The sequence below is a fragment of the Hydra viridissima genome, unplaced genomic scaffold (genome assembly GCF_058129835.1).
Source record: "Hydra viridissima isolate aposymbiotic clone 2 unplaced genomic scaffold, HvirCarnegie_v1 scaffold_9, whole genome shotgun sequence".
NCBI lineage: Eukaryota > Metazoa > Cnidaria > Hydrozoa > Anthoathecata > Hydridae > Hydra > Hydra viridissima.
In genome coordinates, this window is record NW_028324308.1 from 14,700,583 (window position 1) to 14,716,224 (window position 15,642).

Below are 15,642 nucleotides of genomic sequence, written 5' to 3' on the forward strand. Positions count from 1 at the left end.
CAGGAATAGATAAAGTACTATGACTAGTATACAATTATATAAAAAATTACTAATTAAGTATACAATTTATAAAAAATTACTAATTGTTAGGATGAAAAACCATCTAGAGCAAGACTTTCAGTAATATCATCAAAGTTATTAATCAAATCACTCAATAAAAACTGTCCATTTTGATCTGGCTGAAATATTCTTTTAGTTGGTGATTTTCTTAACGAATTAGAAGATTTTATAAGTTGTGATGGACCTTCTTCAGGCAAATTTGTGCAATCCAAAATAGTTGGAATAGGCTTTAGTTTTTTTATTAATCGAAAACGTTGATTCGTATTACCTTTCTTATAATATTTTTAGAGATGGGCCGATTCCAAAAAATACCGATTCCGATTCCGATTCCGATTCTCAGTTATGATTCCGATTCTTTACCGATTCCGATTCTTTTGCGATTTCTATTATTTCAATTTAACTGATAGTGCTTATAGTTAATTTAGTACTTACACGGACTTTAAAAATAAAATTATTGAAGTCAGTTATATGTACAGGTGAAACAGGGCTTATAACACAGAGGCTCTATGGAGCACGCCCTCCCCACTCCTTTTTATCGAAAACTTTTTTTTTTTTTTAAACTGACTTCGAAAATGAGGATTTTTTTACAAAATAAGGGAATGTGCCCTTCCCCCCTCCCCTACTTTAAAAATCGTGTTGGCCTTGTGAAATAATAACAACTTAACTGATATCATATTAATAAATAACAAATAATATAGTGAATGTTATTATAACCTGATTATTAATAATAAGAAATAAATAATATAGTCATAAGTAATGGATAGTGATCAGATAAACAGAATATTGTATCTTCAGCATTTACATAAGTCTCTACCATTAGTACTGATAGCTTAGAAATAGCAGGTTTTTGTTCAAAAAAACACAAGCATTTGCACTCGTTACGGAGTTTACCGGCTTCTTTTCTGGTCGCAGATAAGCCCCGCAGTACTAAATAACCGCTCCGAAAACACTGTACTTAGAGGAGTCCCTAAATATTTCTGTGCTTGTTTTTTCATATTAAGAAATTTGGATATCCTCCAAAAATCAAACACATCTTCGTGACTTGCGAGTAGAGGTTTTTAAGTACATTGCTATTTCGTCTGACATAGTGCAATATGCAGTATATCTAAAATATTTTAAAAAAATGAACTTTTTTTATATTTTTTACCTCCCCATGGTCGAGAAGGCTACTCCAGTTGGAGAGGCTACTCATTTTATTTTAAATTAATTTGTGTTCTTAATCGTGGTAATAGCCCTTTCTCAATTCTTTAAATCCGAAACACGGACCTTGACGAACTAGGTTGCTTCGCGGAGAAATATAGTCCAATATTTTGCAATATTTAAAGTACAATAATAATATAGAAGTACATACAATACTTACCACAGAATTTGAGTTAATTATCTGGTTATATAATGACCAGACAGCACCTGGAGTAGGTGTGGTTCGTTCTTGATTTTCAGCAACTTTAGTTTCAAGACCTTCGTCTATTTTTAATGCATTCAACTCACCGATCAATAAAGTAACAGCTTTCTCAGCCTTCGTCCTGCTCCTAAAAATCTTGTTTTTAAATCTGGGATCTAGTATTGTTGTAAAAGCATATATAGATTTATTTTAGCAGTCTCCGTAACGACGATGATTCACACAGAGATTCTTTGAAATTTCCGTAGTCCGTGATGCAATCAAATAATATGTTAACTGCATTTATTATTGGGATAACTTGATGTCGTTACTTTTGATGAACTTGCAGTAAGCGTGAAGTCTTCAAAAACTTTTAAAGCAGCAACGAGAGAAACCAAATTGTCCCATTCTTCGGTTGACAATTCTTTGTTTTGTCGAGCAACTTTTGGGAAATGTGACGTTACCAACAGAATCGCATCTTTTTGTTCAATTAAACGGTTTAGCATGTGGAAGGTGCTACTCCATCTAGTTGGCTTATCTTGAATGATGCTGTGTTTAGCAAGTCCTAAAATCTCCTGAGATTGTCTCAAAAGTTTGTACGATTTAACCGAATGTTTAAAGTGTTCTTCTATTCTTCTACATGTAGCAGTTAGTAAAGAAATGCGTTCATTGTCAAGACAGCCATCTTTTACAACCAACTGAATTGTATGTTTGAAAACTTCCCTACTTCCACAGCAGAGACAATATTTCTGGCCTTATCTCTTACTACTACGTTGAGTTTTTCAAGTAGTCCCCAACGCTCAAGTGTTTCATTCATAAACTTAACAAGATTATCTACAGTGAGGAACTCGTAAGGAAAAGGTACCACGTCAAGAGAAATGTGAATTTGTTTCATATCTTCTGTGAGGAAATGTGCTGTTAGGCTCATGTAATCAACATTAGCTATGGAGCTCCACATGTCGGTAGTTATACTAACATGATCAGCTTTCTTTGCCAAGAAACGAATTTTACCTTCTGATAAATGTTAGGAATTTCAATAGCCGAGAAATATTTTTTGCTTGTTATTGTATATCATGGCTCCAAATACTGCAGTAACCATTTGAAACCAGGATTTTCTACTACACTAACAGGTTGGTTATCTGTGCATATCATTTCTGCAATAAGCCTTGTAATTTTTATTGACTTCGGATCTATAGATGTGAAAGGCCTGAGTTAGTGTCATTTAAATCGATAGCAAAATAGTCCCATACCTCGCTTTTCTTACGTTTTGGCATGATAATGATACTATATTCTGAAATAAAAACAGCATTTCTAATAATAAAAAATAATAATACAAACAATAATAATTATAAAAAAATAACCAAATAAGATTATTATAACAGTACTTATCGCCGGTTTAAATATCAATTGAAATTTTGTGGCAGTAATTTGCGTATTTGCAACGTTTACTTTTGTTAAGGTTTTCATTCACAGTTTACTTAACTTCAACAATGATATAAAACGCAACAGTGAAAACTTAAAGTAAATTAAACAAAAGAAAGTCACAATGGCAAAGAGTGAATATTTTATTTCAATTATCAAGGGAGTGTTAATAAAAGAAGTAAAGTCGTTAAAAAGTCATTTTAGAAAGAATCGAAATCGTTAAAAAAGGTAGAGAATCGCGATTCTTACGATTTCTTGAGAATCTTTGGAATCGGGAGAATCGGAATCGGAATCGGCCCATCTCTAATCAAAACCATTGTTTTAATGGTACATAAAATTTAATCAAATTTTTTACATCTTTTTCTCTTGCTGTGAGAACCACGTATTGCATTAGATCTTCCAACTTGCTTGCCCTTTATCTGAAATATTACCAGTATTTTGCTCAGCATATTCATTTCTTACCAGGATTTTTATAAAAAAAAACTGATATATTTTAGCTTTAATATATCTTAGCTTTAATATATTTTAGCTTTAAAAATGCATTTAGCAACCAGAATCCTCCTCAACCAATTCATTAACATCTTCTTTAAAAACATTAACAGAATCAAGAAGGTTTTTCTGGGTGGACCCTTTCTGAATATCTCTGGCTTAGCATTAATGACCCTTTTCTTCATCACTTTTACACTTGTGTCACCAGGCAGATCACTTTCTGCTGATGCAAAAACGGTTAGTTTTAATCATGAATTTGATTGGAGCATTTCAAGATCTTTTTTGCTCTTTGAGGAAAAGCTTTTCCTTAGCTAATAGGAACCTTTCAATGCTTCTAAATAATATCTTGGAGCAGAGACTGCTATTTTATACTTAATAACACTTATGAAGCATAAAGTCTAATCATACATAGTTAAATTTTTTTGTGTTACCTTTGTCATCTGCATTGTTAGAATATATATTGAATCAGTCATGAATTGCGCATTATGGATTGTATCGGGATGTGGAAGTTTAAAATTATCAATAACTCTCCTACGAAAGTATGCTTTAAACCTGCTTAGCTTGGGGTTGTCAACTTTGGCAAAAGCTTCATGATAAAATGAATAGAACAAAAAAAAATTTTACGATTAAAGGAGACGTAGTTCTTGGAAGGGGGCAGTTATGGGTCGGGGCGGGGTTGGTTTAGCTCCAACTACCCTAAATTTCTGGGGATCCTATGCATCGTGAGCAACAAGCTCGCCTTTACGTCCAGTTGTAATAAGGCCACAACAGTTAAAAAACTAATTTGATGTTAATTTTATACAATAATTCTTAAATGGGATGTTAAAAACTACTTTCAATGATGTATTTCCAAATATTTTATTTGAAACAAATAATAAAAAATAAGTTGCGCGTTCTCACTTTTTTGTTTACAATTTTGCCCTCCCGAGAAAAACATAACACCACGTGATTCTTAATTGCCGCATAAATATGAAAAGGTCTGCTTTCACTGATGCTTCCTAGAAGTTTGATGATATATTATTTCAATATTTTCTTCCATTGTTTTCAATTATTTTACTCACGTTTGAAATAATATTTAGATAAGCCCGAACTATTAGTACACTAAGTAAAACTTTTTTAAACTAAAGTACACTAAGTAAACTTTTGATGAAGAATAAAATTTACACCCGTGTAAATATTGAAAGTTTTGATCAAATGAAATTCAGGACCTACATCTATGGGATGATTTTCAAGCTAATTATGAAGAAAACTTTTTTTAATCGATTATTTGCCACTGAAAATTGTTAACATCTGAAATTTTGAATTTGAGATTTTTGATTTAATGTTAAAACTCCAACAAAAAAACAATCAAGTTACTGACTACGTTATTCAGTTTTAACCCAGATTTTAAAACTTTAAGTTTGCGTTTTTTTATGTAAGTATTTTTGTGTCACTCAATTCTTAAGTTGGCTGTATGTCAACAATAGCATTTAAAATTATCATTGTTAGAAATGTTGTTCTATAATGTAGCACTGAAATATTTACCCAGGAAAAAAAGTTCTATAAAACTTCTATAAACTTTTGAAACATATGGTCTATAGAAATTCTATAGAACTTCTATAGAATGTCTATTAATTTCTATAGAATACCTAATGAACTTTTTATTTTTTACATACATTAATATAAAAAAAAAGTTTTATAGCAAGTTCTATAGAAACTAATAGACATTCTATAGAAGTTCTATAGAATTTCTATAGAAGTTCTATAGGCCATATGTTTCAAAAGTTTATAGAAGTTTTATAGAACTTTTTTTCCTGGGTATCACCAGTGGCAAGTGTTACTCTTACTTCTTCACCAGTTCTATCTTTTATGATACCAGAAGGTGCTTCTTTATTTTGACATTCTTTTTAAGCTTTTCGATCACATTATGTTTAAGTAAATAATGGAGAAGGGGAAACTTTTGCTAACTATTAAATCTAAAATATTTAGTTTAATCTTGAGAAAATTGAATTTCATATTTTGCATTCAAACTCAGAGGCAGTTGTATTAAGAACTGTTGTTATGGTTTTATGCTATTATACTTGTTGAAAAGCTTTTTTTTTTTTTCTTTAAGACCGTTTTTTTAAGATTTATAAACTGTATTGGTATATGTTTTGGTAATATTGAGTTTGGATTGTTATTTGTATGTTAAACTAATGTTTTTTACAATCAAGTTTATTGGTTTTTTATGTTAGTATTAGCAAAATGTTCATCTTTCCCTAATTACATATATATATATATATATATATATATATATACTAAATAGTATATATATATATATATATATATATATATATATATATATATATATATATATATATATATATATATTTTAAATATAAATATATATATATATGTATATTTATTTTAAATATAAATATATATATATATATATATATATATTTTAAATATAAATATATATATATATATATTTAAATATAAATATGTATATATATTTATATAATAAATATAATAAATATATTTATTTTTAGTATAGATATAAATATATATATATATTTATATATATATAGAAATATTTAGAAATATTTAGAAATATTTAGAAATATTTAATGAACACTTTTGTATTTAAATAACATTTAATAGCAACTTATAACTGTTAATTACTCGTTTACTTTAATTATTAAAAAAGTAAAATGAAGATAAGGAGCTTGATTTAAAATGTATTTAAAGAAGGAATATTGCAAGTAGTCAATGTTTTAGTGATGTGTGAAAGAGTTGTAGCATTTCAGAGTTTAAAAATGAGGAAAAACTACAGTTTCTGAAGTTATTTTCCTATTCAGCATTATCTTGCAACAACTATCTAAGCAGATTTTACAAATTATATCTAAGACCCTACCGTATATTGTTCAGAAAACATCGAAAGAACTTGCACCAACAGTATGCAATTGCTTCTCTATATTACTGCATCGCCTCCCTCTGATTTTTTTAAATAAATTTTTAAAAACAAAATGTTGTTATGAAAATAACAACACCGATGCACTTGCCTTTCCTCTCCTTACTTACCCTCATCATAGTTAAGATACTAAAAAATAGTGCAATAAGAAATAAATTAAACAAACAGCAAAAGAAATTACAAAAATCGTTTTTAGCATTATTTTTACTATTTTTTGCAAGTCAACTTATTCCGTTTGGTTATTAAGAGATTTTTAAGTTACTTTATTGTTATTATTTTATATGGTAGAATTTGATTTTAAAATAATTTATTATGGCTCAATAATTAGGTACATGACATGTTAAATTTTTTTTTTTTAATAAGTGTTTACTATTACTAGCTTTCAAGAGAGAAAAATATCAAACAAAATAATTTGTCAAACTTTTACAAAATCTAGAACTTTGCCTATTTTTTTGGTATGAAGTTTAAGGAAGTCAGTAATTTATCATAAATAAGTAGTTTATTAAATTTTTTGAGAAAATCTGGAATGTTTAAGAGAACGAGTTAAGGTATTTAAAGATTTTGTCAAATTTTGAAGAACCGGTTGTTTTTTTTTTCTATATTTTTTTAGAATTTTTTTTCCTTAAAAAAAATACGTTTTTTCCCTAAAAATTCCATTTTGTTACAGGTACTGAACAAGATGTAAAACGTAAAGAATAAAAACTAAAATATATTGAATTAATAAAATAAAGTATTCTTTGCTATTTTAACACCAAGAATTGAAATTCAAAATATAAACTATTTTTATTTATTTTATTTGAAAACATACAATATATAGTATATACTCTTAAAAAAGTTCCGGTAAAATAACGGAAATTTCAGGCAAAAATCCTGAACTACTTCGTGCTGTATGGAACCAGACGAACATTCAGGTAAAATACCTGAACCTTGAACTGTTTCGGTTCCGGTAATTTGCCTAAACCTGAACCAGTTCAGGTTCAGGTAAAATACCTAAGCCTGAACCAGGTTCAGGTTCAGGTATTTTACCTGAATGTTCGTCTGGTTCCATACGGCACGAAGTAGTTCAGGATTTTTGCCTGAAAATAATAAATATTCAGTAAAATTCCAAATCGCGATTATAAACTATCTTGGTTTAGGCATAAATTCGATATTAGATTTTGTTAGGCCTGAAGATATTAAATATTCAGTAAAATGCCAAACTGTGATTATAAATGAACTCGGTTTAGACGTAAAAACGATATTTGATTTTCAGAAAGTCAATATATTTAAATTTATAATTACAAATTTACGCTTAACAAAGCAATATAGAAAATAGTTATTAAAATATGTTTCAGCACTTTAAAGTCTTTTTTGTCTAAGGTAAAGCGACAAGTCACTGGCTCCTCTCGATAGATGCATTTCATCTTGGTAACCTAACACGGTATGTTGCAAAAAGTACGATATATGGCTACATTGTTCCGCATACTTCATGTTCATTAAAAAATAAAGTTTAATTAATATGTCCACAGCATAAGATATACATCTGTTGACAGGAATAGCTCGACACTCTGTAGCAATAAATAATTGTTCGACAATGCAATGAGTACCCAAAGCTATGACTAAAAGATGCTTGTGAGTAAGACTTTGAATCACAACTTCCATCGGAGTTGATACCTATTTAGACGCAGTAAGGAAATTAAAATAAGCGAGAGAGAGAGAGATTTATATCTATTAGAATAATTTTATATATATGTACTACTGTGATCAAAAAGTAAGGTGAATTTTTTTATAAAATGAAAAATCTTTATTTATTCTTCCAAATCTGTATCGTCCCCCTCAAAATAATCCCCCCCGGCCCCAATGCACTTTTGCAAACGTTTTTTCCAGTCTTCGAAGCATGCCGAAAAGTCCTCGGTAGGGATAGCCTTCAATGCGCGTGCCGATTCACGTTGGATCTCTTCAATGGACTCAAAACGATTTCCCCGGAGTGGTCTCTTGAGCTTTGGGAACAGCCAGAAGTCACACGTTGCTAAGTCGGGCGAATACGGTGGTTGTGGAGCAACATGGGTAGAGTTTTCGGCGAAAAACTCACGAAGAACCAGTGCTGTGTGCGAAGGCGCATTATCGTGGTGCAAAATCCAAGAGTTATTGGCCCATAATTCCGGTCTCTTTTTGCGAATAGCTTCACGCAAACGTCGCATAACGCTTAAATAATATTCCTTGTTGACAGTTTGGCCAGTTGGAAGAAATTCGTAGTGCACGACACCACAATAATCAAAGAAAACAGTCAACATGAACTTGATTTTTGAGCGACTTTGACGTGGTTGCTTCGGTCTCGGGTCGCCTTTTTCACGGTATTCACTCGATTGGTCGGTTGTTTCAGGGTCGTATGCGTAGACCCAAGTCTCATCGCCAGTAATAATTTGTTTGTAGACGTCTTGATAGTCAGAAAGCATTGCTTCACACGTTTTAACGCGACGCTCTTTTTCAAAGAAACTGAGAAATTTCGGCACCAAACGTGATTTGAGTCTTCTGAGGCCCAAATGATCCTTCAAAATCGCTTGCACCGACCCAAATGATATTCCAACCATGTCAACAAGGTCTCGAATGGTTAACCGACGATTTGCAAGAACCAATTCTTTGATTTTGTTGATGTGGCGATCATCAATCGAAGTCGATGGTCGTCCGGAGCGTTCCAAGTCATCAACACGTTCTCGGCCTTCTTTGAAGTCTTTGTACCACTTGTAAACATTTTTTTGAGACATAGTCTCTTCACCGAAGGCCTTTTGCAACATTCGATACGTTTCAGCAGCAGAAATATCATTCCGCAAACAAAATTTAATAGCACTTCTTTGCTCAACAAAATTAGACATCGTGAAAATCGCCGAATGCACTTTTGGTACTTCAGAAACAAGCGTAAACAAAAAAAAATAATTATGAGTTTGACATGTAATTTGGCGCAAATGTTAATGACATTCCTACCAACTTAAAAATAAAAAAGATTGGACGATTCGAATAAGGCGGGAAGTTTAAATTAAAAATTCACCTTACTTTTTGATCACAGTAGTATAACTTATAACATATTATTAAAACATGTATAATTTATAACATTATTATAACAATTATAACATATACTTATATCTATTAGAAGAATTTATACATATATGTATAAATTTATATCTATTAGAAATCTATTTTTCCAATATACCGGATAAAATTGAATGAAATGTTCTGCAACTTCAGCAGCTGATGCACAACTTTTATTCTTTGATGGCACTTTAATTATAAAGGGGAGTAATAAGAATGCAAAATCCATTTCAATTCCTGTTTTAAAAAAACAAATTCGTTAGTGAAATCATTTTATTAATTTATAAAATATTATAATGATTTTACATATCAAATACACCCTGCCATATTGTTTTATAACACTAAGATACCTATAGAAGGGTTGTCTTGCATATCAAGCTCAGCTAGAATCTGCTTCACCATCAAATTTGTCTTTTGCCTTGCCCAAGAGATAACATGTGGCGTTATTTGCTCCCAATGAGCCAAAAAATCATTTGAATCTGGGAAATTGCAACAGAAATCCTTCTGAAACTAAGATAAGAATATAGCATAAGCCTGCTTGTAAAATCGTTTTCTTTAATTTTACTTTAGCAAAACTTAAGAATACTTTAGCCAAACCTATGACAAAAAAATATTTAAAATATTTATGTTGGCCTACAATTCACAATTCATTTTCGCCGAGAGCATGAAGTTTTTTCCATATAGTCCAACTTTCTTTCATAGCCTAAGTCATCAAAAATCTCAACTCTCCTATCATACTTAGTTCTTCTTTGGAGAAAGGTGCTATACAAAAAATATACATATTATTTATAACACCTAAATTTAATTTGATAAATTTAAAAAAATTTTTTTCAATATATTTATATATATATAAAATGTTTATTTTAGCTAGATTTATTAGCTGATTGTTTATTTGCTTTATTTGGAAAATTAATTACAATACTGAGTATTAGGTAAATGCCTTAATTAAACGAAGAAAGATTTTATGAAAAATATACTTAATATTAAAATACCGGACAAGTGGAACTCTTCTGTTGAAACAATAACTCTCTTTTGACGAGCTTGTACATGAACACCAAGATGTTTACGCATAGTTTTCAGTCTCTCTTCTATGTGGCCATGAGGAGTGACCTTCTTTTTCTTATTACCCACTATATACTCTGTATATGGGCAATAATGGTTTTCCTACAAAACTTTTTTTTTTATAACATTATATTTTATTAATTCATAGACAACTCAACTTATAATTAACAAATTGTGAAGATACTACTACTACTAATTATTATTCCTTGACTGAAGTGGCCCCTTTGGTCTTCGGGAAAAAAAAAAGGAAGGAAAAAAAAAAAATTAATAAAATGTCTCTAATAGTCTCACATATCCAAGTTTTCTACCAGAATGTATCTTTGGAAAGGCAGTGATAATAGCTTTTGCAAGATTAGATTTGGTTTTTGTGGAAGGATACCTAAAACATATATTTAAAGGAAATATTTGTATTGCCAAATTTATATTAGGCAAATGTTTGATAAATTTTCATAAATAACTTTATAAATAATTTTTATTCAACAAAAATTTTCAGTGTTTCGTCAATAGTTCCATAATATTACGGAAATAAATATAAACTTACATATTTCCAACTCTATGGACCATTGAGTTAACAACAATGTGGATCATATCTTGACGCCTTTTAATAAGTGCACCCGTAGAATCATATTCTGCCAAAACAAGCTTACCTGATTGATGTTCATCAAGCAAACTACGTATGTTCTACATAAAAAGAGGATCTTAATTTATATAAGTTGAAAGTTTAATTATTTTTTTTTAATTATAAAAGCAACTTATTGCTGCAAAAAATGTGGGGGAATCCTGGTTTATTATAATTTGTTTGAAATAATGAACAAAACACTTAAAAAATTACTTTTAAGGTATACTTACAAAGTCAATGTTATCCAATCTTAAAGCAACCTGTACATCAAAAGTAGAAACATTTAATTTAACCTTTCTTGACTCATTTAAAACGTCAAGTGAAGATTGAATTGTCGATGATAATGTCGGTGACAAAGACAACTCATCAGAGCTGTTTAAAGTTTCAGTTAAACTGAAAGCTGTAGATGTTATATTATTTTTCTACAAAAAAAAAAAAATCAGTTTATATTTACTTCTCAAGCTGTTTGTTATATATATATATATATATATATATATATATATATATATATATATATATATATATATATATACATGCATGTATTGTTTTGGACAAGTTATAGTGGGTTATAAATACTTTTACATTTAGTTTAGCAAACTACTAATATTATTTTCAGCAACTTAATAATAATCTTTTCTTTAACTGCTATCATAAAAATTTACATTTAAGCAAAATATACAAATTATTAAAAAATCATTTTAATACATTGCAATGATACAAATAGTGACGCAAAATAATATGCCTGTATATACATGTAGGTTTTAAACAATGAACAGCATCAAAAGGTTTATAATCTGCTAAGTCGCTTGCTCTCAAACATATACGTTCTGAATCAAGAGAACAACAATACGATAGAGTTAGATGACAATACATGTGGACATGCCACTTAAGTCCAATAAAATAAATTACATTTTGATGAACATATATTTGTTCAATTTTAACAAATGATGGTTCACCTTCATCACCAAAAATGACTACTTTTTCAGTCATAAACACATCTATTTTTTCACCAATAAGAGGTAAAATTAATGACTTATGCCTAATATCTGATGATGAAATAATTGTACCATTTCCAACAACTGAAATCCCTTTTAATGGACATCTAATCATCCAAACAAAAGCATGAGAAAACGCTACATTTTTATAGCGGTTTTAATGCAGTTTGCAGCAAAGCATAACTTTTCTAGAGCAAGATGCTTAGAAAAGTTATGCTTTGCTTCAAACCGCATTACCATCATATGTAAAAGTGGTCCACTATTTTCTATTATAGTTCCATAGTGAACCATTCTGTGATGTTTATATAAGTCTTTTATCAGGATAACAAATTTTAAATAACTCATGGTGCTCTGATACAAGATCTTTTAAGTACAAAACATGTGACAGTACAGAGTTTGCCAATAAAATAATTCCTGTCAGCTGCTTTAGCAATTGGTACAAACGCCATTTTAAATTATCTACTTTGTCAATAATATCAGCTAAAATACATGGTAAATATAAAAATAAAATCAGCATCTGAGCTGACCGTTGTCCAAGCAATGAGTTGTGACTTTTTAAATGTGACTCACTTATAAAACTAGGCTTTGAGTTATTAACCAGACCATAATCCATTGTATTAATACAACAATTAGGCTCAGGGAGATTAGTAAGTTTCAAGTCATAAATCATGTGGTGCAAAAATAACTTGACTTCAAACGGAATTACACCTTTGAATAAATCATGCATTATATCGGCTGAATCATTACAAACAGGATGGTAATAGTTCAAATATTTTTATAATATAAAATAGTTCAAAGTTGATGGCCGCTTGATGCCACACTCTTTACATGAAATGGTACCATTTTTAAGCTGCTCAATATGTTGCTCATATGATTGTTGTGTCCTCATTGTAAGAGAATACTCACAAAACACTTTTTGCATCTCATCCTGAGTCGCCATACACAAGTCGCAAGCAAATAAAGCACTGCTAAAATTTTCCATGTATCCAAGTATTGCATGCAGCCCTAAATTATCACCAAACAATTTGTGTTAAAAACAACGAATATTTATCTCTTTTCCATCACAAAAAAACTGTAAAACCCTAATTGTGTAAGTCTTTTAACTGCTGAACAATAACTTCCATAACAGGATATGTACAGTGGTGTACCGTTTAATGTCTTCCGAATGCTTAACGCAGAATTTACAGCTGGTGGAAAGTTTTTTATTGTAAAATAAAATGCACCTAATTTGTGTATTCCAGTTTTAGATCCAAGCAGTATTGTTGTCTCAACCTCATCAAAATAAATCTGAATAAATACATGAATACTGTTAGGAAAATAATGTTTGGCATATGTTTTTAGCTGTCTGCCATGCTTACTATCTAACCAATCTTCTACTATATCATTTGCTGACTCATTCTCTCTTTTTAAAATTTTCCAAGTCACAGGTTGTTTCAAAACCAATTTCAAGGTTTTCTCAATTGGTATAAGGTAAAATTTATTTTTCACACAAACCTGCATTTGTTGCTTTGTTGATCTGTCTTGCTTAACACCCCACTGATCTCCTATTGAATGTGCTTCAGGTTCAACATAGAGACCTTTTAGTTTAAGATAATTCAACAGTTTATAATGAGTATCAATGCCCTTAAAAGGATCTTTCCAGGTGTTAAATTCTTCTGATAGAGCATTAAATGTTGCGGTATCACATCTGTATGTTTTTAACACAACATCTGTCTTGGTAAGCAGATAATTAATAATATCATTTAGCAACTCATTTAAACTATTCATTATGAACTGAGATGTGCTTAGAGAAACGGAACTAGAAGATTGCAGAGACATCAAAAATTTTAATGCTGCCTGTGAAACACCATACTCGTCTACAATAGGTGAAACAAAAACACTTTCTTTTGCTACACTTTCTTTTGTTAAATTTTCAAAATATGAAACCTCATTGTAATCTTTGGCTAAGTATTCGTTTTCAGTATTTTGCATATTAATATCTGAATGGTTAAAAACTTCTTTCAAAGTATCATGACACATATGAGTTTTTTTAATGTGTTTACATAACACTTTACAAAGTGTGAATGTGCGAATGCAACCATTAACATTGCATCTTAAAAAACAAGGTTCAAACAACAGGTGTGTGTTTCATAAATGATAAGTATAATCATTAATGGTTTGAAAAAATTTTGTGCACAAGTAACAACTCAGTTGTAAAAAACCCTATAAAATATCATGTAAAATATAAAAATAATGTTCACTTTAATCATCATAATTTATATATAACTAAAAAAATATTTATAATAAAAACTAAAAAGAATATTTTCTGCGGTCTATCTTTTACTATAATTATATTATATTAAATTGTTAACCTTTTTTTCCTCAATTATGGCTTGAATTTTAATGGCCTGGCCCATTTTGGTGCCCATTGCATGCAGCAATAATGCGTTTAACTCCAAAATAGCTAACCCATCAATTTCTTCACCTAAAATAATAATCAATAGTATATTTAATATAAAAACTAAGCATTTGTGTTATTACGGTTTATAACAATTATTTAAACCAACAATTTAATAAAATAGTAGGATTGCACATCTATTACTTATTTTTTTTAATTATTTACTTTTTTTTTTTTTACAAATTTAAACATAGTTGAACTAAGTTAGACTTTCTAAATTTCATTGTATGAGCATCTTTTTATTTATAAAGTTTTTAGATTATACACATCACATACTACATAACTTATATAATGAACACCATATAAAATGTGATGTGTAAACATCACATTCTATATGGTGTTTATTATAAAAGTTATATGATATGTGATGTGTATAATCTATAAACTATTTTTAATAAAAAAATACACGTTGTAAATAATATAGATATCGATATAGTATATTATAAATATGATAAATAATAAAAATATATGATAAATAATAAAAATATATTTTGACATCTATACATGTGTGTAATAACTATATATATATATATATATATATATATATATATATATATATATATATATATATATATATATATATATATATATATATATATATATATATATATATATATATATATATATATGGTTCTTCATAATTACATATAAAAGCCATTATGAAAAAGTTGAAGCAATGTTTTACAACCGGATGCCCTTCCTGACGTTAACATGAAGCAGGTTGTACTGGATTATATGTTTCCAGTAGCCTGCTAATGGTAACCTTACTTGACATAAGGATAACCTGACCTGACGGTATTGGTAATTCCTTTTTTAATATTATTCTTTTTTGAGCTATTTCATAAATCATATATATCCATATATATCATAATACGATACAGTATACTATATATGCTATGATATACTATGATATAGTACATTATATATACTATGATATTTTATATCATAATATGATATAGTATAATATAATATATTATAATATAGTAATGTTATAATTTAAGTAATAATGTAATATAACATTCATGACGTCACTTCTGAATATTTCTGACGTCTTCTGAATATTTCAGTAATTAGTAACGCTATTTATAAAACCTATTATATATACGGTCATTAGTTACGCTATTTTATATATGATAAAAGTTTGTGTTTCTTGTATAGCCTTTTTCTTATATTTGATAAAAT

The 15,642-nt window shown here is 29.3% G+C and overlaps 1 protein-coding gene and 3 pseudogenes across 2 annotated transcripts; all 4 read right to left on the reverse strand.

Moving 5' to 3' along the window:
• Positions 1 to 86: 86 nt before the first annotated feature.
• LOC149884220 (zinc finger BED domain-containing protein 4-like) lies at positions 87 to 7,329 on the reverse strand (annotated as a pseudogene).
• A 197-nt stretch (positions 7,330 to 7,526) lies between these two features.
• On the reverse strand, positions 7,527 to 15,457 carry LOC149884221 (uncharacterized; annotated as a pseudogene). The gene is made up of 12 exons (XR_016455931.1): positions 15,250 to 15,457; positions 14,375 to 14,487; positions 11,259 to 11,450; positions 10,951 to 11,090; positions 10,701 to 10,788; positions 10,340 to 10,511; positions 9,992 to 10,109; positions 9,698 to 9,857; positions 9,469 to 9,584; positions 8,873 to 9,162; positions 8,162 to 8,756; positions 7,527 to 7,934 (listed from the first exon to the last, which is right to left on the reverse strand). The product of XR_016455931.1 is annotated as an uncharacterized LOC149884221 (transcript).
• LOC149884222 (uncharacterized) lies at positions 11,638 to 12,750 on the reverse strand (annotated as a pseudogene).
• Positions 11,638 to 14,362, reverse strand: LOC145192514 (uncharacterized). Its single transcript, XM_090099179.1, has 2 exons — positions 12,261 to 14,362; positions 11,638 to 12,211 (listed from the first exon to the last, which is right to left on the reverse strand). Exon 1 carries the CDS (start codon positions 14,040 to 14,042, stop codon positions 13,071 to 13,073), a length of 972 nt encoding a protein of 323 aa, XP_089955305.1. The 5' UTR covers positions 14,043 to 14,362; the 3' UTR covers positions 11,638 to 12,211; positions 12,261 to 13,070.
• Positions 15,458 to 15,642: the final 185 nt, after the last annotated feature.

Excerpts from the sequence above, each read along its gene's own strand:
- LOC145192514 (XM_090099179.1), bottom strand. The coding sequence starts at position 14,042 with ATGTGTCATGATACTTTGAAAGAAGTTTTTAACCATTCAGATATTAAT.